The sequence below is a fragment of the Triplophysa dalaica genome, chromosome 21 (genome assembly GCF_015846415.1).
Source record: "Triplophysa dalaica isolate WHDGS20190420 chromosome 21, ASM1584641v1, whole genome shotgun sequence".
Classification (NCBI taxonomy): Eukaryota; Metazoa; Chordata; class Actinopteri; order Cypriniformes; family Nemacheilidae; genus Triplophysa; species Triplophysa dalaica.
In genome coordinates this window covers 13,216,640-13,243,137 of record NC_079562.1, presented here as the reverse complement: position 1 = coordinate 13,243,137, position 26,498 = coordinate 13,216,640, and the positions used below count along the sequence as shown (strand labels likewise).

Sequence of the window (26,498 nt, the reverse complement as noted above, 5' to 3'; positions counted from 1 at the left end):
CATGAAAACATGATGGACACTATCACTATATATAGGGTTCGGGCATTTTTAAGCAACCATGTAGTGTGTTCTATAAATCCCAGAAGCTCAGGACGACTACAAGAAAATAATAACCGAAATGTTTCTCACAGATTTATAAGCAATAAATAAAGCACAACACAAACCGCTGAGATCAAAGTTGTTCTTCAGTGTTCAGTGAAAATACTTTGGATAGCACGCAACACATCATGCTTTGCAAAAATTGGGGGGTTTTAACAAGGGAACGAAGAACAAAATAAATAGCTTTTCAGAAATAAATGGCTCAGATATGTTTTAAAGTTATACAGAGATAATTGAGTCCACATATGGAAAGAAAACAAACTTATTCTGTGTGAAGTTAATGCTGATAAAGAGGTTTGTTGGATGTTGGTCAGCTCGGTTCAGTTGAAGAGAAAATCCTCTTCAGACCTGTCTCACAAGTACATGAGCGGGATTCATTTCAGGCACAATAAACCAGAAAAAATAAAATAAAATGCATGAAGTTGAAATGAGGTTAGAGGGTATCAAGGGGGAAGAGGGAAAAAAGAGGATATAAAACAGGTATAAATCAATTAAAGAAACAACAGCGTTCTATCAAAAGATAGTGAACGTTTATTCTCTGCCTTGCTATTGTTTGCTGTGTATGTTGTTGCATCCCATCAATAAAATCCTTGTCTGCAAGGACTCACATGATGGTGCAGCACTTGCAGGGTTGTTTCTCCTTGCTTTTGACCTCAGCAGCGCCCCCCTCTGGTTGCCCTTCCTCTCCAGCTGCCTCGGCGTCTTCTGCCTTTGGTGGATCTGCTGGGCTGCCATTAGGAGGTGCCAGTTCCTGCTTTGTGTCTGTGGCAGTGGTCTTGGCATCTCCATCCTCGATGACCACCACCTCTGCCTTCACTGTTGTACTTTCCATCCCCAGAACCTTCTTCGTTTCGTCCTCATCTTCCACATTCTGGTAACCCATGAAGACCATGGTAACCGGATTCTCTACACTGGCCCCGCCCACTTCCGTCTTGGGGGCTGTGGGTTTTGCTTCCACACCCGTGATATCCTTCATGGGGCTGGAGACAGTCACAGGTGTGACTATATCTTTCTCGGTTTCTTCGGCTTTCCCTCGTTCCAGTTTAGGTGTGGCCTTTCTGCTCTCAGTCATGGTGACCTCATCAGCTTTGTGAAGGAGCTCGTCTACCTCTGTAGAGCTGAGCTGGTGAACACCATTGGTTACAACGCCATCCACAGTGCGGACCTCATGCACCACTACAAAGAAACAAGAAGATTGAGTTAAGAAAGAGTCATTTTAGTGCTGAAACATATTCTACACATGTATGCAAGTGGTTTTAGCTACGCAAGCTTGAGTCCACATGTGATGCATTCTGTTAAATGTCATCTTCTAGGGTCAACCAAGGTCATGGCGGGAAGATTGTTTATGGATAATATTGCTGAACAAGTTTGCTATAATATAGGGTGACCATATAAGCCATTTCGGATGCTTCTTCCGGGAGTCGCATTTGTCGACCGCATACGTCATCGAGGTTTATTATTTCAGGTTGTATTTTATATAGGCTGCCCTTATATTTCAAGGTAAGAATGACAACAATGAACTACAATGTTTATACGTCCAAAGCGATGTTAAATGTTAATTTTATAATGCTTTTTTTACTGCAATGTGAGCACCTCGATGACGTATGCGGTTGACAAATGCGACTCCGTGAAGAAGCATCCGAATCCTGGCAAGGACGCGTCCAGGAGATATGGCTCATATAGTCACCCAACATAATATGCCTAAAAACAACACAACATTTAGGTTGGATTGAGGGAAACGTCATCGCCCCCTTAAGGTATGTTGCTGCCATCGCAACTCAAAAGTGCACATTAAATCTCTATTCCATTCAAATTGTGTTTAATATTATTTTAAAATCTAACTTTTAGGTTAAAAATGGTCATAAACCTGATTTTGAGCAAGCACATAAAAATAAGTGTTAAAAAAAAGTTTCCATATCTTTCCACAATTTCTCATAGTAAGCATATAATAATGATTTATAAATTGTGCAGTTGGGTACGTTTTTACAAGACAGTCTGACATCAATAAAGATAATAACCAAAGTGCAATTTTACATTCAAACATAGATTGCGATCTAGAGTCAAAAGTTACATATGGCTACAAACCCCTGTGGCAAACACAATGTCCCTCCAAATTTGCTACATATTGAGGACGTTCATAAAATAGCTACAGTTTTGCAAGTATTGGAACAACAATGGCTTGTAAAATGCTACCAATTGACAGAAAGCACAAAACACATTTGATGCACAGTAAGTGACTGCTGTTAGCATTGAGGGTTGTATTTCAAGTACACTTCTCTTGCTAGAAGTGGTCACTTGACTGATCAGGGTTCAAACACTGGGAAAGTGTAGCAAGTTGAGCAAACAGAGCAGCAAGCAACTCCAATGTTAGCATTTGTGTTAGCATTAGCAGCCAGCAGCATTAGCTTTACAAATATTAGTAGAGCAAGTACTTTCTGTATATCTGTAAACCTTTGGAGAATATATTTGGAGACAGTTTTGTGTTTGAATTAACTGTCCAAATTGATTTTGTTGCAGGGTGACCGAGTGTGAAGTCATTGAGAATAATTGAGAACGAGGAGTTTTGGGTAACCCTGCATCTAAAGCCATGCTTTCATAAACATTTTCCTTTACGAGAAGTGAGCGATGTTTGAACACAGAAGATGTTCTTGTCTACAAAATGAAATCGTTCAATGATCACTAGCCATCAAGCAGCAGAAAGAATAAAGAAAACAACCAAACAATTAGTTTTGATTGAAAATCTTGCCCATGTCATCTTATTTCCATAAAATATTCTCCCTACTGATTGACGGCAATGATGGCAAACAACATGGTTTTAATGTGTAAATGAGAATATGTGACGGTAAAAATTAGATATAAGAGCTACACTTAAAAGCTTAAAAGGTGCTTCACGGTGATGCCATAGAAGAACCATTTTTTGTTCCACGAAGAACCATTCAGTCAAAGGATTCTTTAAAGAACCATCTCTTTCTTACTTTTTTATAACCTGAAGAACCTTTTTTGACCACAAAGAACATTTTGCGAAACAAAAAGGTTCTTCAGATGTTAAAAGTTCTGTAAAGAACCATAAGGTTCTTCTATGGCATCGAAGAACCTTTAGAAGCACCTTTTTTAAGAGTTTACGGTGACATTATGAGATTTTTGGTGAATAATGACTTGATCTTTAGATCTCATACAAAGCTTTTGTGCAGTAAATAAAAAGATTTGTAACATGACACCGTGTCTACTCCGGATGCGGCGCAGCGCGATGCGACAAGAGATAATAGAACGCAAGAACCCATCATTATTATAAATTGTGTCCACACTGGACGTTGCACGGTGCGACAGGACAATCCCATTAGAACAAGCGTTCAGTCGCGTCCAGTATAGACACGATGTAAAAGTGAGTAAACGATGACAGGTTTTTTTCCTTTTCTGAATAAGGTTTTGATCATTGAACCAAACAACACTAAAGCTGCAATTCGTAACTTTTTTGGGTATATTTTTTAATTTTTCGCGCTAAGCTTAAAATAATGTCAGCTTGACAGAATTTGATTGTAACCTAAGTAACCTGTAATTGTATGTGTCAAACAGAGATATGATATTGAATCCAAAGTTACAGACTGCAGTTTTAAAATGAACCTGTAGCTAGCATATTTACCAACACATTGGGTTTGTTCATACATTCGATTGCAACTCCACACTAGAGTATTTTCTCATTTAACAGACAAAAAGACATCTAAAATCATCCAACCTACATGTCTATTATCTATTTTATGTAAACACTTCTCGTAAAGAAGGCATGTTCTAGCAAAGCCGCGCACGGCTGCACTATTGGCCACCTTTCTGTTCATCCTCATAGACCTTGACCCCTTGCTGCAAGAGGCCTTTGGGAAGCAGTGTGTTAGTGGACAGGACTTTGGTCTTCCCAGTCACCAGGTCCTTCTCAACCGTGATCTCTACGGAGTACATCGCTGCAGTGGCAACGGAAAAGCACATTATTATCCTGCAGTGGTCCGATATCACTTTCATGACAACAACCATACACTCATTTACACACACACACACACACACACACACACACACACACACACACATACACACACACACACACACACACACACACTCACACACACATACACACACACCTGTATAAGTTATATTATTGATAAACAATAATAATAATAATGATGCAACAGTGAGGAGATGAATTACAGAGATGTTTGTAGGTATTATTCCAACACATCCTGCGGTTCGACATAATATCGGATTTTGTAGATGATGTTCTTTCATTATAATTATACATTTTTGTTTTCTAGCTTGTTTTATAATTGCATGGAGGCAATTTTCTATTGAGTTAATTCCACCATGAGAACCCATGGTTTCCTGTTAGAAAAGCAGTGTTACCATGGCAACTGGATATTTTCAGAAAGAAACATCAGTAATACTTCTAAAAATAGGCTTTTCTATTAGCTGTTACTCTGCTTTTCAACTTAATTTATATGTGAGAGAAGATCTAGTACACATGTCAGACTCACAAAGACACACACGTGCGCACAAACACACAGTAGGTGAGAAAACAGACAGAATTAGAAGACACGATTAGATGAAATCAGCACAAGATTTACACCCTAAATTAATATATAGCATCAATTGTTGTAGATAGTAAAAGCTCTGCTGTGTAATACATTTTCTTTAAGAGAATAGTACTATTTATTTAATAAATAATTGCATTTGGGTCGATCTTATATTTTTGTAGTATATCATAATTGTATATTAATATTTATGGGTGCAGTTACATACATAAAGAGGTCAACTGATAATAAACCTCCTGTTAATGTGAAAAAATGACAGGAAGAGTGTGTGATCTCTGCGTGATGCACGGCTGGACCAACACTCACCTGCTCTCATCTTGTCATAGTCACCTCCGGATTTCACCAGACGAGGACTGACGTGAACTTTGACCTCTAATAAGGGTCATGAAATGAACACATGCCGAGAAGAGAAGGACAGAGAATGATAAAGAGGAGGGAGGGAGAGAGAAACGAGCGAGAAGTATGGGAAAGAGAAAGTGCCAGACACAAGACTGACCAGCAATGTCTTACATCCCACTGGATATGATATAAACACTTTAAAATGAATTGCTCTTGTAGTATTTTTCTCTTTTTCCTAGTAGAAATATTAAAATATTGAAAATTCAATCACATTTAATCACACATGAATCACGTTTGCTTAAAGTGATACTCCACCAAAAAATGAAAATTCTGTCATCATTAAATCACCTTAGTAGTTCCAAATCTGTTTACATTTCTTTGTTCTGACAGACACAGAGAAAGAAATATGGAAAATGTTAGAAACTGACAGTTCTGGGGCATCATTGACTAACATAGTAGAATTTTTTTTTTTAATCTATTTTCTGATAAACACAAAATTACCAATTTTTAAGAATTTAGGAAATCAAACAGTTCTGGGGCACCCTTGACTACCATTGTCATTTTTCCTACTATGGCAGTCAATGTTGGCCAAAAACTATTTGGTTACAAGCATTCTTCCAAATATCTTTCTAAGAACAAAGAAATGGACAGAATTGGAATTTTTGGGCTGAGTATCCCTTTAAGAAGCATTATATAAAAAATATTAAGTATTGATCCTGAAACTTCACATCTCAAAATTAAGTTTATGCTTAAAACGAAACAAACAAATCTGCCAATGAAGAATGAAACATAATCTTTAATTCAGTACTTAATATAGGTTTTCTTTCTTCATTGGCAGATATCTTTGTCTTGTTTTAAGCATTAACTATATTAATTAATTTACTTTAATATTAAAATATTCATTTATTAAAAAAACACAACTTTTTTTCAATTGAGGTAATTGATTTTCTTTGAAAGAATGTGACAGTAACTTAAGTGCTTAAAACGAAGACCCAACCTTGCCTGTTTGACATCAGAACAGTCCTTAACTAAAAGCTCAATAACAGGGAATTATACACAGAAACAAGAATTCTGACAAAATAGTGCTTCAAAGATTCCTAAAACTGTGAGTGTTGTTGCTGTCAGAGGACGTTACCTTTAACAGTGTCTGTAACAACCTGCAAAAAGAGAATGAGAGAGAGAGAAAGTTAGCAAGATAAAATCAAAATGTATCAAACTACACAAAATTATGTTTCCTATGAAATACCCAAATGCAATCTTGTTACATTGTTGTAGTGAACAATTGCCTTTTGTGTTTACAACACAACTAGCGGTTTATCAGATGGGCTGTGGGTGTGAAGATTACTGCAATACTACAGTAGGAGGGTCTAAATCAACTGCTGATTCCAAATATTAGTTTAAATGTGTGTGCAAGCCAAATTTCTATATGAAGGATTTATGGTTGAGATGCAAAAGAGGTCAGCAGGCATTAGACAAGAAATACTGTGCGTTTCACAGATGCTGCATATTGACTACCACAGAAAATTCCAATCAGATAAATGAATTACTGTTGTGACAGCATCTTTGCCGTTGCTATGGAATCTGCCCTGAACGTGGCAAAGAATTCAGCACACTAATGCATTCGGTGAAGGCAACAATCCATCAGTCCAAGTTGTTTAGTACACGCATGGCTCCACCGTAAGAAATGAGATGAATTGCTTCCCTTAATCAAAAAGACCTTTGTGCGGCCGGACATCAGATTGTCCCCCATTGTGTCGCCACTAAAGGATTTAATAGCAGTCTCTGGATCCCCGCCGCCCACCCTGATGTTAAGTTAATGTGTGTGCCAGTCAGAGCTCACCTTTGTTTCAAGTTCATTGGTGCTGACTTCCTGTATGGCATCTTTCAGGTTCTCTTTGGTAGATGTTGCAGACACACCTGTCTCTAGTTCCTCCAGCTCTCTCTCCATTCTATGTGAAAGATTTTTATTTATATTTTCATATTTTCAAAGGCACATTTTTCTTTCACGCTAGGTCTGAGTAGTGATGACTGCTTAACTGGCATTACTCAGCGTTTGGCATGCCAGTCTTGTACCAGGAGCAGAGATTTAATCAGAGAATGGAAAATCAGATTGGTCTGCCAGTCAGCAGTAAGACTGATCACCATCAGTTCATCAGAAATACACAAATATGAGAAGAAATATCTAGTTCCATGGGTTCTTGCTGCACAGTCTGGATTGATGAATCCCACATTGGGGACTTAAAGTGGTAATTCACCCCAAAATAACAATTCTGTCAGCATTTATTCACCCTCGTGTCAGTTAAAACCGATACATGACTGAAACACAATGAAACACAAAAGAAGATATTTCGAGAAATGTCTCAGTGGTTTTATCTTCATACAATGGAAGTCAATGATGTTGGGTTATCAACGTTCCTCAAAATATGTTATTTTGTGTTCTGCAGAGGAAAGAAAGACATACCGGTTTGGATAGACATGGGAGAAAATGATGAAAGAATTTGTATTTGTATTAATTTTATAATAATTGTGTCTATATTCACTACCCCTGGAGATTTATTTAACATAAAGCTCTTCATCACACTGAAGTCGGTACCTGATGATATTCTCCTCTAGGTCTTTAGTTTTGGCCTCATCCTCGAGGAGCTGTTTCTTGGTCTCATCCTCTTCAGATCCGGCAGTGGGCGCACCGTCCAGCAGCCATCTTTCTCGCAGCGCCTTTGACTACAAGGAAAAGCACAAAGAGGTCGATAATGTGCCGTATACAACAGAAAATAAAACCAAGATAGTTATGTATCCCATAATGCAATGCACTAGACTTTACCATCCAATATCCAATGTGACGAATGACTCAGACGATCTTTTTGGATTTGATTGGACTGGCAAAAAGACTCGAACTGACCAAACCACATTTTTATACAAAAACATAGTTTAAAAACACAAACAGTGTCACGAAATGGCATATACTTCAGCAAATTTCCACGGCAAAGACAGAAATGATATCAGAGTAAACCATGCATTAGAACAAGAGTGAAACATGCCCCAAGAGACGTTCAATTGTCTTTTCTCCATCGTTTGGCGATCTCTTAAAAGAAAAGAGATCTTTACTAACCAAATACCCGCTCGGTGCCTGAATTATTCAGATAATTGACATTAAAATCTAAGTGTCGAACTGGCACGGCAAAAAGCTGCCCTGGCACTAAACCAGACATAGTCATTGATCTGACTCTTTTCTCACTCTTAGTGCTTATATTTGATTATTAGTAAGATAACACTGCTTGGGACAACATGGTAACTGAGAGCATTCAGAAACCACACAAGATGTTGGCCCATGCCCATCTTATTACCAGCAGTGTTACTATAAACCTTCAGGGTGCTGAAGATTTGGGTGGGGTAACACAACAACATATTCAACACCACATCTGTCTCTTCTGTTGATTTTAAACCAAAACATCAGGAAATATAATCAATATGAAACCAAAAGGCAACATAAGCTAGGACAATTTGATGTTTTGCATATGGAGCAGAACACCCAGCTGATTTTAGATATTTCAATACAAAGCATGCGTATTTGATATCTGCTCCAGCAAGTGGTCACAAAAACAACAAACTGAGAAATGTATCCATTGCATAATGAAATACTGAGTTTTATGGAAGTGTAGTGTATCATTTGGCAGTTGTTCAACCCCTAAAGAGCTTACACCCCCTAAAGGGCCTTCACTTCCCAATCCAGTGAAAATTCCATCTGTTTTTAATCAAGACTTTCAAGATGTCACTATTGCTTTATGAAGTCCAATAACATGATGTATATACAGTACGTGTCTGGAAACTGTTTCTTTGTTTTCATGCATTTCCGTTTGTTGATTCTTTGTTAACTGCCACCTATTGCGCAAAACACCAGACAAAGCACTATCTGGTAGATTGTCATGTGATCTTGAAAGTGACCTGTGTGTCAGATATGGTGACCCATACCCGAAATGCGATCTCTGCATTTAGCCCTTCCAGTTAGTAGAGAACACACGCAAGATGTTTCAAGATGTCCAACATGATTTTCTTAAAAACACTCGCATCAAGACATTTCCTTTTAAATCCAAAATTGAAACCAAACAAAACATTGTTTTTAAACAATTAAAAAATTCACACAATTTTGAACATTCTTGACAAAAAAGGCCTTAAAATGTTTATTACGGTAACTATTTGAAACTCTCTATCCCATTTTATTAAGATATCAATTAAATACATTTAAATAGAGAATTATGGACGTGAAAAAATTATTACGGAAATCTACCTGTATCGATTATGAGAATATTTAAGTTTTGTATACAGCGTGATAAGAGAATATTTAGTTTTTAACTAGAAAACTATAAAGTAATCAGTTAACCTGCCGTTTGAAAGATCCTGGTAGATGTGTTTCTTTACATAAAATGAAACTTAATGTAAATATCTTTGAGCAATTTTAAACAGACTTTTAACAAAGTTATGCAGGATGAGAATATCAGTCATCGGCACTTCTTTTTCTCCCATCTCTTCTTCATTTTTACTATAGATTAATATTTTGTCAAAAAAAATTGTAATTGAGAACATCTAGAATAACATGCACTCATACAAATTGTGATGTGTTGCGGTAATGATGATTTATGTTTTAAAATTAAAATCTGTACTGCCATGATCTTGAAAAAAAATTGTGCTAAAATAAAACACTATAACAAAATTTTAATATTTTATATCGTTCTAAACATTTAGGGGAAAGGTTTGTGTATAACTTTGTGAATAAGTGTGCTTAGTTTGCAGATGCACAACTTGAAATGAAGTGCACTCACTCTGTGTGGGGTTAAACCAAACCAAACCAAACCAATCGGCATCAACTTCCTGTTCTGATCACCCCTGGGACATCACACATCCTTTAATCAGTCTGAACCAAATGATGAGCCAATCAAAACAAAGGAAACTTTGGAGCCAAAATACTTCAGTGTAGCGTTTACTCTCTCAGACAAAGAATAAGTAAATGATCCCTGCCATGTAATATATTCCAAACATACTGCATATACACAAACTTCACTGAGATTTGGCAATAGGCCTAAAACCGCATAGCTTGCCTCAAGTGGTTAGAATTGTTGTGTATTTGAGAAGAACACCATAGTCCTTATCTCAGAAGGACAAAAGCTTGCTCATATATCAGAGAGCATGTGTTTTCAGAGCTAGAAGAGGCCCCTTCAATACTTCAGCAGCCCACTATTCAATGGCCATTCATCTCTCTTTCTGTTTTGCTGACTCTGAATTGAAGCTCCATAGAAACTGCTAATGAGGAGGGTTTTTGGATTTCATCTCTGGCCAGCACAGCCAAGTCCCTCTCATTCTCATTCTGCTTTGCAACATTTATAAACACCACAGAAAAATCCCAGACAAATTCATGTTCCGGCTTTCAAAAATACTTGCTATATTTTGTTATTTTATTTATGGTCTTCCTCACTTATTGATAAAAATAGTACATAGGTGACTGTAAAATGTGTGTAAAGCTCCCGCTCAGGTACCAAATGACCTCATAGGAACTCTTCATATAGACTTCAGGCTTTTTCACTACATTGCAAGTGTAAAGGGACAGTTCAACCAAAACATCTTGAGAAATATCTTAGTAGTTTTGTGTTCATGCAATTGGAGTCAATGGGGACCAGTGTTGTTCGGTTACCAACATTCTTCAAAATATCTTCTTTAGTGTTCTGCAGAAGGAGAACAAATGATAAAGGAATTTTCAGTTTTGGGTTTAACTCAACATGTGGTGTCCCGTTATCATCTCTAAAACATATTCAGACTTTTTCATTTGTTATACTGGAAGTAGATCATCAATATGAGCACTTTACAATATAGGGTAATTGGCATACTCATTACAGTATATAAAAATACCAACAATAGCACTATAGTAGATATTCCAAATATAGCCAAAGTCTAAATTACCTCTACTCTAAAACATATTATCAAGTTATATTGGAAAAAAACAGCTCTGAAACCCAAAAGCAATTGTGTACACCTGACCTGAGGACCACAGAGACAATACAACATATATTTAGCGGAGTGAAGCATTTCCTTTCACTCACAAACAGGACGTCCTATCAGCCACTCAACCCCCCACCCCCGGCAGATTCTCCTTCCTGTGTCTGACAGGGCGTCTTGGCCCAAACTTTTATTTAGGTGTACAAGAAAACTGAACATTGCAGTAGACTGGAAAACACCCCATTATGACATCAAATTCACCATATTTAAAAACTCAAATGTAGACAAAGTTAGATACTGGACAAAAACATATAGGTCCTGAATACTCTTCAATCCAGCTACGACGATACCTCCAAATACCTGTTCATCTATCCATTCTGTTTATTGTTCAATTGAAATAGTCTCAATAGAAAAACAAGGAGCTAGTTTGTCATTTGAGATGTAAACCATCAATTTATTTTCACTCATACAATGAATTACATGACATGCACTGCTAACTATTTACCTTGAGGTGCTGAAGCTGTCGTCGATCATCTTCTAGTTGTCTTTTCTTGTTCTCAATTTCTGTCTGTCTTTTCCTTTTCTCCTGAGAATAAAAACATAGAACATCAAGCTTTATGTATTAGAGTTTTCTTTAAAGGGGCGGTGCAACAGTGAGTCATGCATTCTGACATCTGTTGAATGTTAAACGTGCTGTCTTCTCATGCTTAACATGGTCAACTTGCAGTGAGTGAAACTGATGTCTTTGTTTTGTTGGCAATGAGTGTGCACGCGCTTTATTTCAGCCTACCCCTCCCCCCCACACGTGCCGTATGCTTTCGGAAATAATCGTACAGCTGTATCTATCTTTTATAAATTAGACCAAACTAAATACTCTTCGAAGATACGAAGAATGCAATACTTCTGTACAGGTACTCAAGATTAATATGAGATTGGCAGAAAACGCTTGTGTCACGGCCGCTTTAAGCATTGTGAATGGACTCTCAGGGGACAAACACATCTTTTTCTGTTTTTATAAAGGGCTTTGATTTAATACGTGTGATAATAAGTGTTGAGAAGTGTGTGTGAGTGTATCTACACCTCGCAGCATGCATTAGTGGGTGGGGGCTAAAAAAAGATGCGTCGATTGATAGTCTGAACTGGACTGGATTGCAATTCTCATTTTTGTCTTGATAAAAACAGATGAACATTATCAAGTTGTGTGATTATATATAAAGGCAAAATATATTGTGATAATAATGTTCAGTATGTATTGTGGAGCTATGGTGATATGACATGACATCCGTTGAATCCTTTAATCTATTCTGCTATAACAGAGCAATATCTTGCACATAAAGAATGGGAATCTCAATGAATGAAACCGACATATTTGCTCAAAATACAATAATTGAGACTTTCCATCCCTATGTGCTCTATGCTACACTGCTGTTTGTCAGATAAATGAGCTCATTACAGCATAATGAGTATTTTGAAAGCAGCTAAATTATGGTCACATTATTGAAAGTTAATAGTGCCGCTACTTGTAGTAAATCACTTCCCAACGCTGACTGAAAATAAGACAGCACAGATTTGTGCAGGGGTGCAGCTGGGGTGTTTATATGTGAGTATTTTGATGGCATAGTAAAGAACCAAAATCTTTGCTTATAAAACCAGGATACTTAGATACCCGAAACATAAACAAGCATTAACACTTATTTAAAGGTTATTTGGATATTATAAAGGATATTTTGCAATATAATATAGAAAAATATGTCTTCAGAGGTGTATAAAGGCATTATATAATGCTATTTCTATCCACATACACCAAGGATCCCATTACATCCCCATGTTGTTTCTACAGTAGCCCTAAACGGACAAACTGCTCTACACTTCTCTACTGCTCTACAACTGCTCTACACCTCACCACTAGATGCTGCTAAATTTCCTAAACTGGAGCTTTAAAAAGTTGGCAGTCATAGGCTCTCTGGCTGGGTTATCAGTGTCACTTTCCCAATTCACAACATTCCAGCTTACTTCCTAATAGCCAAAGTTGTTATTTAAATAAAAATTCAAAAAATGTTATGGCATTTAAAACAATAGAACGAGTTGTATGTGTAAAAATTCAGTTTATGATTTGTGAAATGGGTTCATTAGGTGGATTTAGGACCGCCAGGGGAACATATGGCGTAAGAAATCCAACTTACTGCAATAACCTGGAGCCGCTCCTGCTGTGAGACTGATTCTGACATCCTATGAGAGAGAGAATATATATACATCAGACTGGCGATGACCACGTACAAAGATAGATTTCTTTCTTGTTCTGGCATCTGGACATTCTTAAATATTACTGTAAACTTAGAGAAGTGAAATTTCCATAAAAGACATTTCATAGTTCATAGCTTCATGTCATGTCACAATGATCTCATTTACAAATCGGGCATGCATTGGATTTCTGCAACCAGACCACACTTCCCATAATTCTTAATGGCAGAACAAAACTAAACCAAACATATCAAAGTCACATCTAATGCGTATCTTTCAATCTTATTCGTTGCACCGGTGCTTAAAAGGCACCTTTGTTGTGATGTATAAAAGGGAAAGAATGCAAAATATGCCATTTCTCCACTTTCTGAAAAACCTGGAAAGGTTTAGAAATATGACCTTAAGCATGGAAAACTGATAAATGTCTCTAAAAAATGACTGCCAAGTACCAGATAATATGGTGGGAATTCTCACAATGAAAGAAAAGAAAAGTTTGGCAAAGTAAGTCTGGAGCTTTCTAAGATTTCACTAACGCCGAGTTTGATTGAGCAAGAGAAGAAAAAATTCAGCTCTGGAGGAAAACTCCGAGAATTCCTCGTATACTTTCTGCAACTGATTCCTAGAAGAACATAAAATGACTGTAGTGTTGTGTAATTGTAGACCGCAGCCTCTGTGATTATCAGCGAAAATATCTGTAGACAAATGCCAAATTAAATAGCAAATGAAGAACAGGAACACCCCATAACTGACTCCTTAATTTCTGGTTGACACTTACATACATGAAAAGCTCAAAAGTGCTTTCAGACAGTAGGATGGGCCCCCGCTGTCAGTGCAGTCTGCTGTAGGACACAGCTGTGGCCCCGTACAAAGCACGTGAGAGCTGAGGTGAGATCCCATCAGGGAAAAGAAGAACGTGAAGATTGTTCTCCGACCCACCACAGCCAGACAACTCACATCCCCCCCACACGAGTAAAACACAACACCTGTACAAACAGCCTGTTAGAGGATCTGAACAAATGACACATCAACTGATTGAGTGTGATGCCAAAAGTGACTCATTATACACCAAAAATAGATGATTGTGCAAACATTCTTGTTTAAAGCTTCAAAACATTAGGCTGTCAAAAGAGATTCAGAATTGAGAAATGCCATAGTCTTAATGTGGCTCCAGTGCATCATTTGATCTGAATCTGCTTTTAGATGCGCAAGCACACATCTGTCAAAGCTACTTCACTTTTGCATAGATCAAAGCTGCTTACTCAACAAAATTCTCTTTCACATCCAGACAGTCTGACATTCAGAGAACAAACACACTCCAGCATTCAGCAAAATAACTGAACTGATTTACATTCACATAAAAATAATTAATGTTCCTCTTTTGAAATTGAATGGTGTAAATTATCCCACATCATATTTTTGTTATTGAAAGCCAATAAGCTCACAACTAAACTAGAATGGGCGAGAAAATGAAAGGAAACAATGAAGCAGTCAACACAGCAAGCAAGATGGTTTGTGCGTCAAATTTTCAATACTTCATAAACAGTTTTATTTAAACAATGGGACCATTTATTTTACAATCACACAATACAACATCCAGGGTTTGATTACCAGGGAATAGTGACAAACTTTGAATAAAAGCATATAGAGATGCACTGATATATCGGCCAATAATCGGTATCAGTCGATAAAAGCATTTTTTCATCCAAATCTGCTAACAGTTTAAAAACAGCCAATGATCAGGTCCGATACATCCAGTCAATCAATAAAGGACTGGAAATGAAACGACTGTGCGATATGTGTATGCAAAGTGTTTCGAAACATCACCAGTTTGATGTTAAACTTTAATAGTAATTATATGAATTAATAATAACATTATGAAAGTTGCATCGAACCGGTGCATCTCTAAAATAAAATGTAATGTAAATGATAAGCCACCATTCTCTCTATATACTGGCAATTAAAAACACTAAATACAGTGGGTCTCATTCATGAAACGTTCATAAATAAATATGAGTAATTTGAAAAAAAGTTAAAAAAGTAATTTCCGGGTAAAACAGAACTCCCCGAAAACGTGTCTCCGAATTCACAAATACTTCTTAAACATCAGATTTGATAGTAAAATGTGTGTATGTTAATGAATTCCAATCATTTGTAAACAGGGCGCGCATGCACGCTCATTAAAAATAAATATAATCCCCGCCTATGAATTACAGCTGCGCAAATTACGTAGCCAATCTAGGAATGCTGGTGTCCTCTGGACTTCATTCTCTGGTTTTGATACACTATATTAAATAAATGCATTAGATACTAAAGGCTATATGCTTACCAATAAATTAACCAATTAAACTGTGTCCACCAAAGTGTTTTTAGCTAGCTAAATAATAATACCTGGTTCTCTTCTGAAAACGACCAGCTGGCGGCACCTGAGAATGTTTTTGAGGCAGTGTGTGTTTAAGGTTAGTTTATACTCGTGCATAGGACCTACGCCGTAGGCTACGTGTTGGTTTTAATACTTCTGCGTCGTTGTCCGCGTTGAAAGGAAATGACCACCGCTTGTGTAACCAAGACAGGAGCCGAATATGACAATGCAGTAAAATTAATATTTCCACTGTTGTGTATGATGGTTGGTCAAATCAATGGAGTGTTTGTCCCGCCTCATCTTCACTGTGATTGGACGGCTGTGTAAAAAAGGACGGTGACGAGCTCTGCCTTTTACCCAAAGTTAAAAAGTAAAAAATGATAAAAGACTGGGCAAAATAACTCCAGAAATATAATTAAGATACATAGTGCATCAAAATGCAGTGTCATCAGTTTGTCTAAACGAATAAGTCACGTGCGGTTTCAGCACTTTTTACACGTGATATGGAGCATGTGTACTTTCATAACAACTGACCTTTTGAAAATACAAACATTTTCATGAATCCTAAAATTTATGTTAGAATGACGTTTACACAAAAATTTGAATGAGACCCAGTGTAAATATATGTGCAATGCAGCATAAACTGTATTTTAGCAATTTTCACAAACAAAATATGGCAAAAAGAGAAAGAAACTCTCCAAAAGCCAGCACAAAATGACCCAATAATACAGGAAAGTCCTAACCTCACAGGGATGATTATTCTGTATCTGTATACAGCTGTATGTGTGTGCTCTGGAGACTCAGCCGTGTGTAAAGTGAGGGTCATATGTCTGGCTAATTTTCCTCGGTGTCACATGCTTGTCAGCCATAGCTACTGCAGCACAAACAACAGCGGGATCTCAGATAAGGTCCGTCCAACATGCCCCATACCAGCTGATTACTTTTCTTATGTTTCTTTTACGAGCTCAACACTTTAATAGATGTCATCAGTATGTCTGAGTTGTCTCGTAATGTTACAGATGAACAGTTGTGAGATTTGTCAAATGAAGGCCTACAGCAAAACGAAGCAGAGGAATGATTGATACTGATGTGACATTCAATAAAAGTCTGAGAGAAATATTGAAAGTGTTGGCATGTGTGAACCATCGACTAGCCATATTTCACTGCTTGGTGTGACTCTTAAATATATGAAAAGATCAGTGGCCGGATTCAAAAAACATTCTTAAGAAGAAACATCTTCTTAAGTGACATGTTTCGTATTCCCGAAAAAAAACACTTTTTAAGAAACTTACAAAAGATAAGATGTTTAAAATGTGACCATGGACAACAAAACAAATTGTCTTAAGGGGCAATTTTTCGAAATTTCTGCCTTTTACATCATCTGAAAGCTGAAGAAAGAAGCAAAAATAATGATTTTATACACTTACAGGTTCATACATTTTTTTTTGTAAAATATAATAATGTCATTTTTGCCCATACCTTGTATTTTTGGCGATTACGAAAACTTTCCCGTGCTACTTAAGACTGGTTTTGATGTCCAGTGTCACATATTTGGTTGTTTCACATGTGACGTGTATTGTTTTGAGCCAGAATCATAATTTTGATGTTTACTTGCCATTAAGGAATATTTATTTTGGTATAGTAATGATATGGTCTAGATCCCTTTCTGGGACAAAGTGACTCGAAATGGAGAGGGTCACAAGAATTATGCCATAGTAGCACAATTTTTTTTAAATGTATTTTAATACATGTATTTTTTAACACTCGCTAACATATTAGCTAACATGCGGCCGTTTAATGCTTATACAGTATATATTTATATATGCTATATAAGTATGCGATGTGCTTGTTACATACATAAAGTTTATTAGATATACATACAGTTACCACATGAGCAAGCGAGTGTAATTATATTCTTTTATTCTTGAAAATGAAGATGATCGATAATCTCTCTCACAAACATTCTTACGTCCTTTAATTTATTTTAAGAACCATCTTAGATTTTGTTTTAAGAACAGTTTGTTAATCCGGCGCCTGGATCGTACAATCCACACACCTCCACTTCTCTTGGCATTCTGTGATCCAATAATTCTGCCTAAGTATTTTATTACTTCTGAACATCTTTGAGATGAAATGAAGTGTCTGACAAATGGGAGAAAATCCCCACATCCATGTTCCATCTACTGAAAAACCTTCCCAGTTTCCCAGAAATGTGAAGAATAATGAGCAATGGCTTTGAATTGTTCAACGAATATCGACATACTTTTGAACATGTTTTTCAGGCTTGCTTGTTAAATGAATCACATCTTTCACAAATTAAGCTGCTTTTGACATGCACCACTGTTCAAAAGCAGCCTAGGGAGATGATGGAATTCCATCCTAAAGAAATCACATCAGACATGCTAGAGAACTGAAACAGATGTTTTTCCACTCAATAAAGCACCTCATCTCTGCCAACACAGTGTGAAACGTTCATCTAACAGTTTTAGCCATTAGATCATTTCATGTCTCTCAGCTGAGATGTCTTGAGGTCGTCTCTCAGAGATACAAAGAGAAGCTTTGAGACCCCATGACTGGAAGAGTGTCCTACATATAGAGATGTTAAAGGCATAGTTCACACAAAAATAACATTTTGTCATTAATACGTTATTTTACATTTACGATGTTTAGAACCATTACATAACTGTGATACAAAAAAGAGATATTGTGAGAAATGTCTCACTCTCAGGGACCTTGTGTCCATATAATGGAAGTCAATGGGGGTCAGTGTAGTTTCGTTACCAACATTCTTAAAAACATCTTATTTTTTGTGCAAAATTAAGTTATGCAGGTTTGGAATGACATACGGTTGAATGATGACGGAGTTTTCATTTTTGGGTGACCTGTCCCTTTAAGAGGACCATTCAGCCCAGCAACTTCTGTAATTTGGATAACATCCATACTTACTGTCTGTAAATTTCACCATAAAATGCTTTTTTAAAAAAGCCTCAGAAATTTAAATATAATATATATATACATTTATTTAAAATCTTTCTGCGGCATTAAAAAGAACCCCCTATAAATGACTACAGATATAACTGATGATGACAACGTTGATGCTTTCTGGTCGGCTGTTTAATGATTCATGCTCCTATAATGATCATACTTAACTAATAACCATAAGTCAGTAAAACACATTTAAATGTCACGGCAGTGTAGTTAAATGAAAAGAGATTTGGTTGATCCTTTCTTCTGTGGCTTGTGTTGAAGAGGAGAACAGAAGGGAGGAGAGAGGTCAAACTTGTTAAGCAAAGAGTTCACCCAAATAAAAAGGACCATTTTTGGGTGACCTTTTCCTTTAACGTAAAATATGCGTTCCCACAACTGTTCCACAAAAATCTCCATAGAGATCTAAGACTAATCATTGTAGTATCACATCTCACCGGCACAGAAACTACATGCATGACCTCAGATATGAGCCCAGACTCCATACACTCAGATTTATAGTGCTTGTCTAACCTATGTGCAGAGCTGTTCAAGCTCAACACTGCAAAGTGTAATATCTAACAGTCTCACAAAAAGCACTGTCACAGAAGACAAATGTATAGCTGAGCAGTGAGAGATGAACGGATTTCATTGGTGTTGCTCAGTAAAGCCCAGACATCACACAGTGTATTTATCTATAGGTCAAGCTTAGCTTTAATGCAAAGCACATGCTTTGACCACAGTTTATTATAAACAGGATAAAGTTACAACACAAACTAAAATACCATATGAAAAGAACCCCAAGGAGCCACACAGATCCCCAAAAACATATGAAATCATATTTACTCTTACTGGAGAAGAAAGCATCACTGTTTTGCTCGTATGTAGGATATGTATAAGAAATAGGTTAATTAAAACGAATGCTGCGTTCACACCAAACGCGAACTATTGCGTTCCACGCTCTATATCACTCGTGGGAAAATTTCGTTATTTTCACGTCTATTCGTATCTTTGCATTGACCTTGTGTGTCATTTACTTGCGCAAATCGCTTAATTCTCCTTTGATGGAAACACAGCATTAGGGCACGTTTACACAAAACCGATTTGAACTAAAAACCTCATGCATTTTAGCTGTTCATCGACATGACAACAGCATTACAGGGCTTGAAAATGCAATCGTTTGTAAACAGCTTTCAAACTGCAAGATTTTGAACGTATCGTATCTTTGTAAACTACAAAAATGTGAATTTGTGAAAATGGTGACGTCATGAGCATGCACTTCTTTACAAAGTAACATGCATAATGCAGCACAATACAGCATTTTTTGTCTTTTTCACAAATTCTTGAACATTGTAAACATGTTTTATTATGTCACCCTAAGAATCAAGACAAACCTCAAACCACATGGATTGCTGTGGAGAGGTGTACTAATATGTTATAAGATAGACTTGAGGGCAGGCTAGCTTGACAGGGGCATCACCTAGAAACCACTGAAAACCCCCTAGCAACCATCAAGAAATGCATTAGCATTCACTCAGAGCACCCTAGTGACCACACAACCATGCCCTGGCAACCACCCAGAACATATAGTTTAATCTTTTTAAATAATTAGGATTGCTCCTGATCCCAAAATGCAGGACTGAATCAAAGAAGCCAGTCTTTTCCTGTTTTGAGGCTTTGATTATGATTTTTGGGTGTTTAACAATGGATGTTCATTTTTCTAATTTAAAAAAAAAAGTTTTATATTCTACATACTTCAAGTCTATTGTTCACATCTGTCCCTCTTCTAACAAAACGACTCGATTTCTTCCGGTCTATATAAATACCCTACTTCCGGAACAGGGTGCATTTCCCAAAAGCATCCTTAGCCAACCATGGTCACAAGTTCCGTCGTTCCAGCATAGTTTAACAATTCGTTCCAACAATTAAAGCGTTTCCCAAATCAATCGTTCCAACGATCAATTGCAAGCAGCATCGCAAAGTGGTTGGAACTACAGATCTAAAGCTGTGCATAAAAGCAACGTTCCTTATTATTATGACAACTAGACTTACATCCATCAAGCTTTTTATCAAAGTAAGCATGATAAAATTCCATTCGCCCCTTTTTTTTCCATTCCATATCCATCATTCAAAATATATACAAATTTAATTGGATATCTTTAAGTTTGTCAAGTTTGCGCTGTTTTTTAAAAGTGCGCATGGGCATGATCTTGGTGCGCTAGGACCCTGGGGAATCCCTGGGCAGAATGACGTAGGAGGACACTTATAAATTATTTAAATATCGTGATATAATACAACGGATAACAAAAATTGGATAACAAAAGTAGTCCATAAATGCATTGTATGTTATTTACAGCAAGAATTTGACATTAATTCGATCAGAACGTATTTATTAGTAGACGTCATTACTCCAACAGCTGTGTGGCGTCATCAACTAGATTGCTGAACCAACTTGTTTCAAACAATTGATCTCCGACGAGTTACTACGGTTTTGGAAAGCAGTCGTGACTACATTGTTAATTTCCCCAACGATGCATCGTATTATGGTGGTTAACCAGCGAGTTATGTCCCACCCCAGACTGGTCAAGCTGACACGTTCTGTCGTGATTGGTTCCCCGCTTGGAGTGTGTGAAGATGTGCCACCTATACCATATCAGCGTTATTTGACCGTTGGTTATCTTAGAATGTGTGTAGTTGAATTCTTATTATCAGCTGCAGTACTGTGATGAAAGAGAAAGTAGTGTTTTGGAGTAGTGTTTTGTTATCTGAGATCCTAAACATTTGACTGAGCTACGCACTAAACTACTTTCTCTTTCATCACAGTACTGCAGCTGATAATAAGAATTCAACTACACACATTCTAAGATAACCAACGGTCAAATAACGCTGATATGGTATAGGTGGGACATCTTCACACACTCCAAACGGGGAACCAATCACGACAGAACGTGTCAGCTTGACTCTTCCTCTTCTCTAAGGAAGGCCTCGCCCCTTTTTTGGTTAATTCCTTTGGGTGGAGGTTATTAAAAGCACTTAGAATAGTGACATCATGTACCCGGGAAGTAGTGGTCCGATCCAGCCGTTCTCTGTAGTCCTTGAAAAGCGAATTCTGTTAAAGACAACAGCTCGCTTGGCACTGGACTTTGAACTTTATCATTTTGCAGGTATTCCTTATGCAAAATAACACTAACTAAAGGTTGAAAAATGAATTTATAAATGAATTTAATAATAATTTAATTAAAATCTTTAAATCTAGTTTATGTTTCATCACCCCCACAAGAAAAGGGTGGTGACTATGAGAGTCAATGAGAAAGAAAGCATGATGCCTCCAGGCTTCTCTCAAACACTATACAAAATGACAGGAAGTGAGATGATGCATTAGATTTAATGGATCCTTATATGAAGGGTGGATGGATTTCCGCTCGATCACACTGATGCTGTTTTTTGCATCTTCTTTCTCCAATCTTCTGTCTTTGAGGAACCCTGACCAAGCAGTTTCTCAGCCATTCATTAAGACTCAGCTCAGACACGGAGTCAAGCGAATCCTTTGAAGCTTCCGAGCATTCCTCAGCACATGTGGCTGAAATCAGCGCTTCATGAGCAGGGTTCTGACGGTGGGGAAACAGTACACATGCTGAGTTTCAAAGGAACATCCACAGGAACTGATGTGCCCATCAAGCTTGTTTGCTATTCCAGCATTTTCATGGGAGTAAGAGGTCAAGACTTCTCCGACATTTTCACTAAAGTGAAAGTGAAGCTTTCCACACAAGTTCGATCTGCAGTGCACGTGCATAAAAATAAAACCATCCACAATAAGCCTATCCATATTCCATTCAATAACCACCACATATTTTAGAGCAAAAATGTGCTCAGATCATATTCCAGGGAGGTTATTTTCATTGTGTCGAAAGCACAACGGCTGATTTCATCCTTCCCTCTATGGAGTGGACATTTATGGGATTTCATACAGACCCCAGTCAGTCACTAATGGAGAGGCATGTGTTATCCGATATGGGCAGGGCCGTTCATTCAGATTCCTGGAGCAACTGTCAGCCCACCCCTCATACCCCTCTCTCTCTCTCTCTCTCTCTCTCTCCTCTCTGTCTGTCTGTCTGGTGTAGTACATTACAGTAATTAAGTCTGCCAGCAGTTGTCTCTACTTTTCTAGTTGAAGGTCTACCTATGATGTATGTGTCCTCCAAGATCACTGCCAGATTGTTATTTCACTTGTTGTAGTTTAAAATGGATTGAAAATAACTAAGATTTTAAAAACACTACAGGGAGTCACCTCACCGCCAGTTATTATCTTGCATTATAATCGCATGTTATCATTAATGCCTCAAAAAAACATTTTTAAAGTACAAGATGTCCAAATGTAACACAATACATTTACATTACCAGTCATTTAGCACACCCTTTTGTCCAAAGCGACTTACAAATGTATACACATATTCATAATGTAGCCATACTGTATATTGCATGTTTCGTTTACCTAGTTTTTAATAAGCAGTGATCATGCTTAAGAGCAATTGAATTTTTATTTATTGCAACTTCGTGGCTCATATATTAATAAAAATACACATGTAAACAACTGCACAGAGAGAGTCAAAGCCATGAAGGAGAAGCTGTCAGTACACGCTGGGTCTGGAGCGCATGTGTGGATGCTGCTCCCCGCTGTCATAGCGTTATTCCGCGCACATGAATGCAACATTACACTCATAAATCGAGAAATAAATAACTAGGCTAAGGCCTATATAAATCACAAAACTACGTTAAATAGTCAAGATAAAACAATCGTGTTCAGCGCGAGATGCGAATAAAGAAAACTTTATTTGTTGCTCATTTGTAACGCAGACGCGTTTAGACTGCCCCTCATCTGCATACACTGACTGACCGTCTCAATCCACCACATTTAAACAGCTTAAACCAACTCTTTCTTATCATAAAACTCACAACCTCATTAAACATACATTTTTAAAACGATCTAGATATACAGCGCACAAAAGCAGGCGTTTTTGCATACAAACAGCAATAACAGAAGAGCAACGCATGGGATCTTTTGCAGGTGTGGCTCCGTTAAGTCATCATAAGGGCCAGAGGCACACTGGCCTGCGCTACATTAGATGAAGAATAGTTAGTATACTCACTCCATAATGTCCAAATACGGTTTCTCTCAAATTCCCGATTTATTTTCCTTGAACAAGCGGATTAAATCAAAGCCGCATCACCATCAGTTTCCAGCCCTATGTCCTCTCCTTGTGTGAGCAGTGAAACCGGGAGCGTATGCTGGCGTCCCTCCCCTGATTCTGCTCTCTCTCTCTCTCTCTCTCTCTCTCTCTCTGAGACAACCGCAACCCTCAGGCGACAAACTCGGCTGTCAAAAAAACCTGAAAGCTATCCGCAATATTCACACTTCGTCATGTTAGCACTGAAAATGTCAGAAAGCTGGGTTTTGCATAAAGGCGCGTTTCAATTATTTCATTTGCCTAATTATAAGATAAGGCGTTTTGGTCGGATCCGACAATGAAACGGGTGGTATGCCTCCCCCTCGTGGGTGTTCGAGGTAATACAAGTAAACGCATATAAATAAAATAGGGTATCTATTTACCTAAATATAACCACCAGATGTGTAACTCTTATTTTATAATCTATTAATAAGTCTTACTTTTTATTCTAAAACGCATTTTAATTTGGACAAAAAAAATATTTTGCTCATAGTACATTCAATATTTCAGTCTCTAATGTGTTTTTGTTATGTATGTTTATTTTGGAGAATATGCGTGAGTAAATTGAGTGTCCACCACCCAAAATAAACATAAATGAGAAAACACATTAGATATAGATTATGAGAAATAATGTTTATAATGTATAGAGGTGGTATTATAACAGCCGTAAATCTGTCGCTGGTCTGTGTTGACGTGTGTTGGCAATGCAGTCTGGAGTTCATGACCAGCTCTTGCAGTACTGATTTTCATCAATTCTGTAAAGACCACTTCACTGGTTTTACTTAATGACTTAATGACTCAACGACACCGATATATATGGAAATACGAATTCAATTTCCAATCCAAAGTGTCTATGTTAATAATACATAAATCACAAAAAGCACCCATGGTTTTATTATAGTAACCATGTTTAGCCCAAAACCAATCACTGCCTCAGTTCTTACCTTATTAAATATAGGCCTACAAGACACATTGCACATCCAAAGACATGTTCACGATATGTAGTTTAATTTCAACGCCTAAACGAAAAATGAAAGTAAGAATTAAAGAAGATATGATTATTAATTGTTTATCCGCGTTTAGGACAGCAATGAGTTCTGATATCGATCTCAACTGATCCAGCTGCCGACTTCCCGCGACGGGATGTGTGCGTGACCAGTGACACGACAAACCTTTAAAATAAACCTTTTTGTAAGTAGGCCTACAAAGCGATTTTTTAAAAACAAAATAAAAGCTACGTAAATACTGCGAGTCTGGAACTGTGACGAACATTGTTTAATAGTTAATAACCAATTGTAAAGCTTGCTGTGAACACAACCCAGTTTTGCCCTGGATTTAAATCAAATGCCTTTGAATCTACTTAAGCACTTGTAGTGTAACTTCTCAAAATCACACTGGTGACTTATTGAGCGGTTTTAATAATATTAGCACTCACATTCTTGAAGTATTCCCGCCCCCACAGCATCACCCTAATGCTCTTTCATTCCTCACTCCTCGGCAGCCTTCATACAGTGTCGACACACTGGCCTGCTAGTTGCCGTGGTAACTTGACATGTCTCCATTTGCTCTGATCAATGGAAATGTCGCCATCGCAGGGGATTGGAGCACTGCCGCCATCTCTCTCTCTCTCTCTCTCTCTCTCTCAAGATGGAAAACACATAAGAAAAGGTCCGCTGAGGTGGTGAGTGTGTACACCAGCTGGGTTTGTTCTTGGCCTCTCTGGTCAGTCTTAAATGATCGTTCATGCCGCCAAGGAGGCCAATAGGCCTAATTTAATTTGAGCGCATCAATCCTCTCATCATAGAAAACAAGTGACATGTGTCGTATGCGGCGTAGATAATCAAACGATTCCCCATCGTGGTTTACAGATTTACTTGATTCTACATTTCTGTCAGGGACAGAGGGAATGAGATTAGCTGTGGTGTGTTTGTATGATAGAGATTTTTTTATGTCAGCATCATGCTAGACCATGGAAAGATGCAAGAATAGATACACCGATTTATGGTATTAATTTCCTTTTAAGACGTGTGAACCATGAATTACCACAGGCCTACTGTAAATATGTCAACATTCATTAGTTATGCATTAACCATAATCTATGCAAATTAAACATTGAATTAATTTATTGAATAATTTTCACACCACTGAATCTTATTAACTGTCATTTATTTTGAGTTAATGACATGTCAAATTTATTTTCACAAGAAGGTGATATCCGGAGAAGATATATTTGTTGGCATTTCTCTGTTCGAGCACACACGCTCATAAGGTAATATCAATGTGAATACAGGTATTTTTTGATGGAGCAAAATAAGAGTGAACAGTTGTTATTAACAAAACTATTTGTGATTTGTATGCAGTAACAGTAAAGCCATGAAGTTGAATTGAACTGTACATCACATGACCAATTTTTTACCAAAAAAGATTCAACTTCATTAGCATTGCAGGGGTGGTTTACTCTTTTAAAGGTCTGCAGAAGGTGAGATGTTTGATCATGTGAGGTACTGAAAGGTGGAAAAAGTGTTCTGCAAAATAACACCTCCAGCAGCTGAAGCACCTGCAGATCAAAGGACCACAGTATTCATTAAACCTTTTGAAAATTTAATTAACTTGAGCAGGATGAGTAAACTGAACATCAGGTGGGGATGAGGAGAAAGAATTCTTCCATCTTCTGGATTTTACACCAGATGACGATTGAAAAGCAATCTTGAA

The 26,498-nt window shown here is 37.5% G+C and overlaps 1 protein-coding gene across 4 annotated transcripts; it reads right to left on the bottom strand.

Moving 5' to 3' along the window:
* Window positions 1-119: 119 nt before the first annotated feature.
* Window positions 120-25,333, bottom strand: palm1a (paralemmin 1a). 4 transcript variants are annotated; one of them, XM_056734989.1, is made up of 9 exons: window positions 25,222-25,333; window positions 13,181-13,226; window positions 11,503-11,583; window positions 7,606-7,733; window positions 6,853-6,961; window positions 6,148-6,169; window positions 4,980-5,045; window positions 3,921-4,052; window positions 120-1,275 (listed from the first exon to the last, which is right to left on the bottom strand). In XM_056734989.1, coding segments are annotated over exons 1-9 (1,158 nt in total). In that variant the 5' UTR covers window positions 25,224-25,333; the 3' UTR covers window positions 120-703. The 4 variants fall into 4 exon arrangements, with proteins under 4 accessions (XP_056590967.1, XP_056590966.1, XP_056590968.1 ...); XM_056734988.1 differs by lacking the exon at window positions 25,222-25,333 and adding an exon at window positions 23,709-24,053; XM_056734990.1 differs by lacking the exons at window positions 3,921-4,052; window positions 25,222-25,333 and adding an exon at window positions 23,709-24,050.
* Window positions 25,334-26,498: the final 1,165 nt, after the last annotated feature.

Excerpts from the sequence above, each read along its gene's own strand:
- palm1a (XM_056734988.1), bottom strand. Across the intron at positions 11,584-13,180 it reads AGCGGCTCCAGGTTATTGCA|GAGAAAAGGAAAAGACAGAC; the intron begins GTAAGTTGGATT and ends TTTTATTCTCAG. Across the intron at positions 4,053-4,979 it reads CTATGACAAGATGAGAGCAG|CGATGTACTCCGTAGAGATC; the intron begins GTGAGTGTTGGT and ends TTGCCACTGCAG.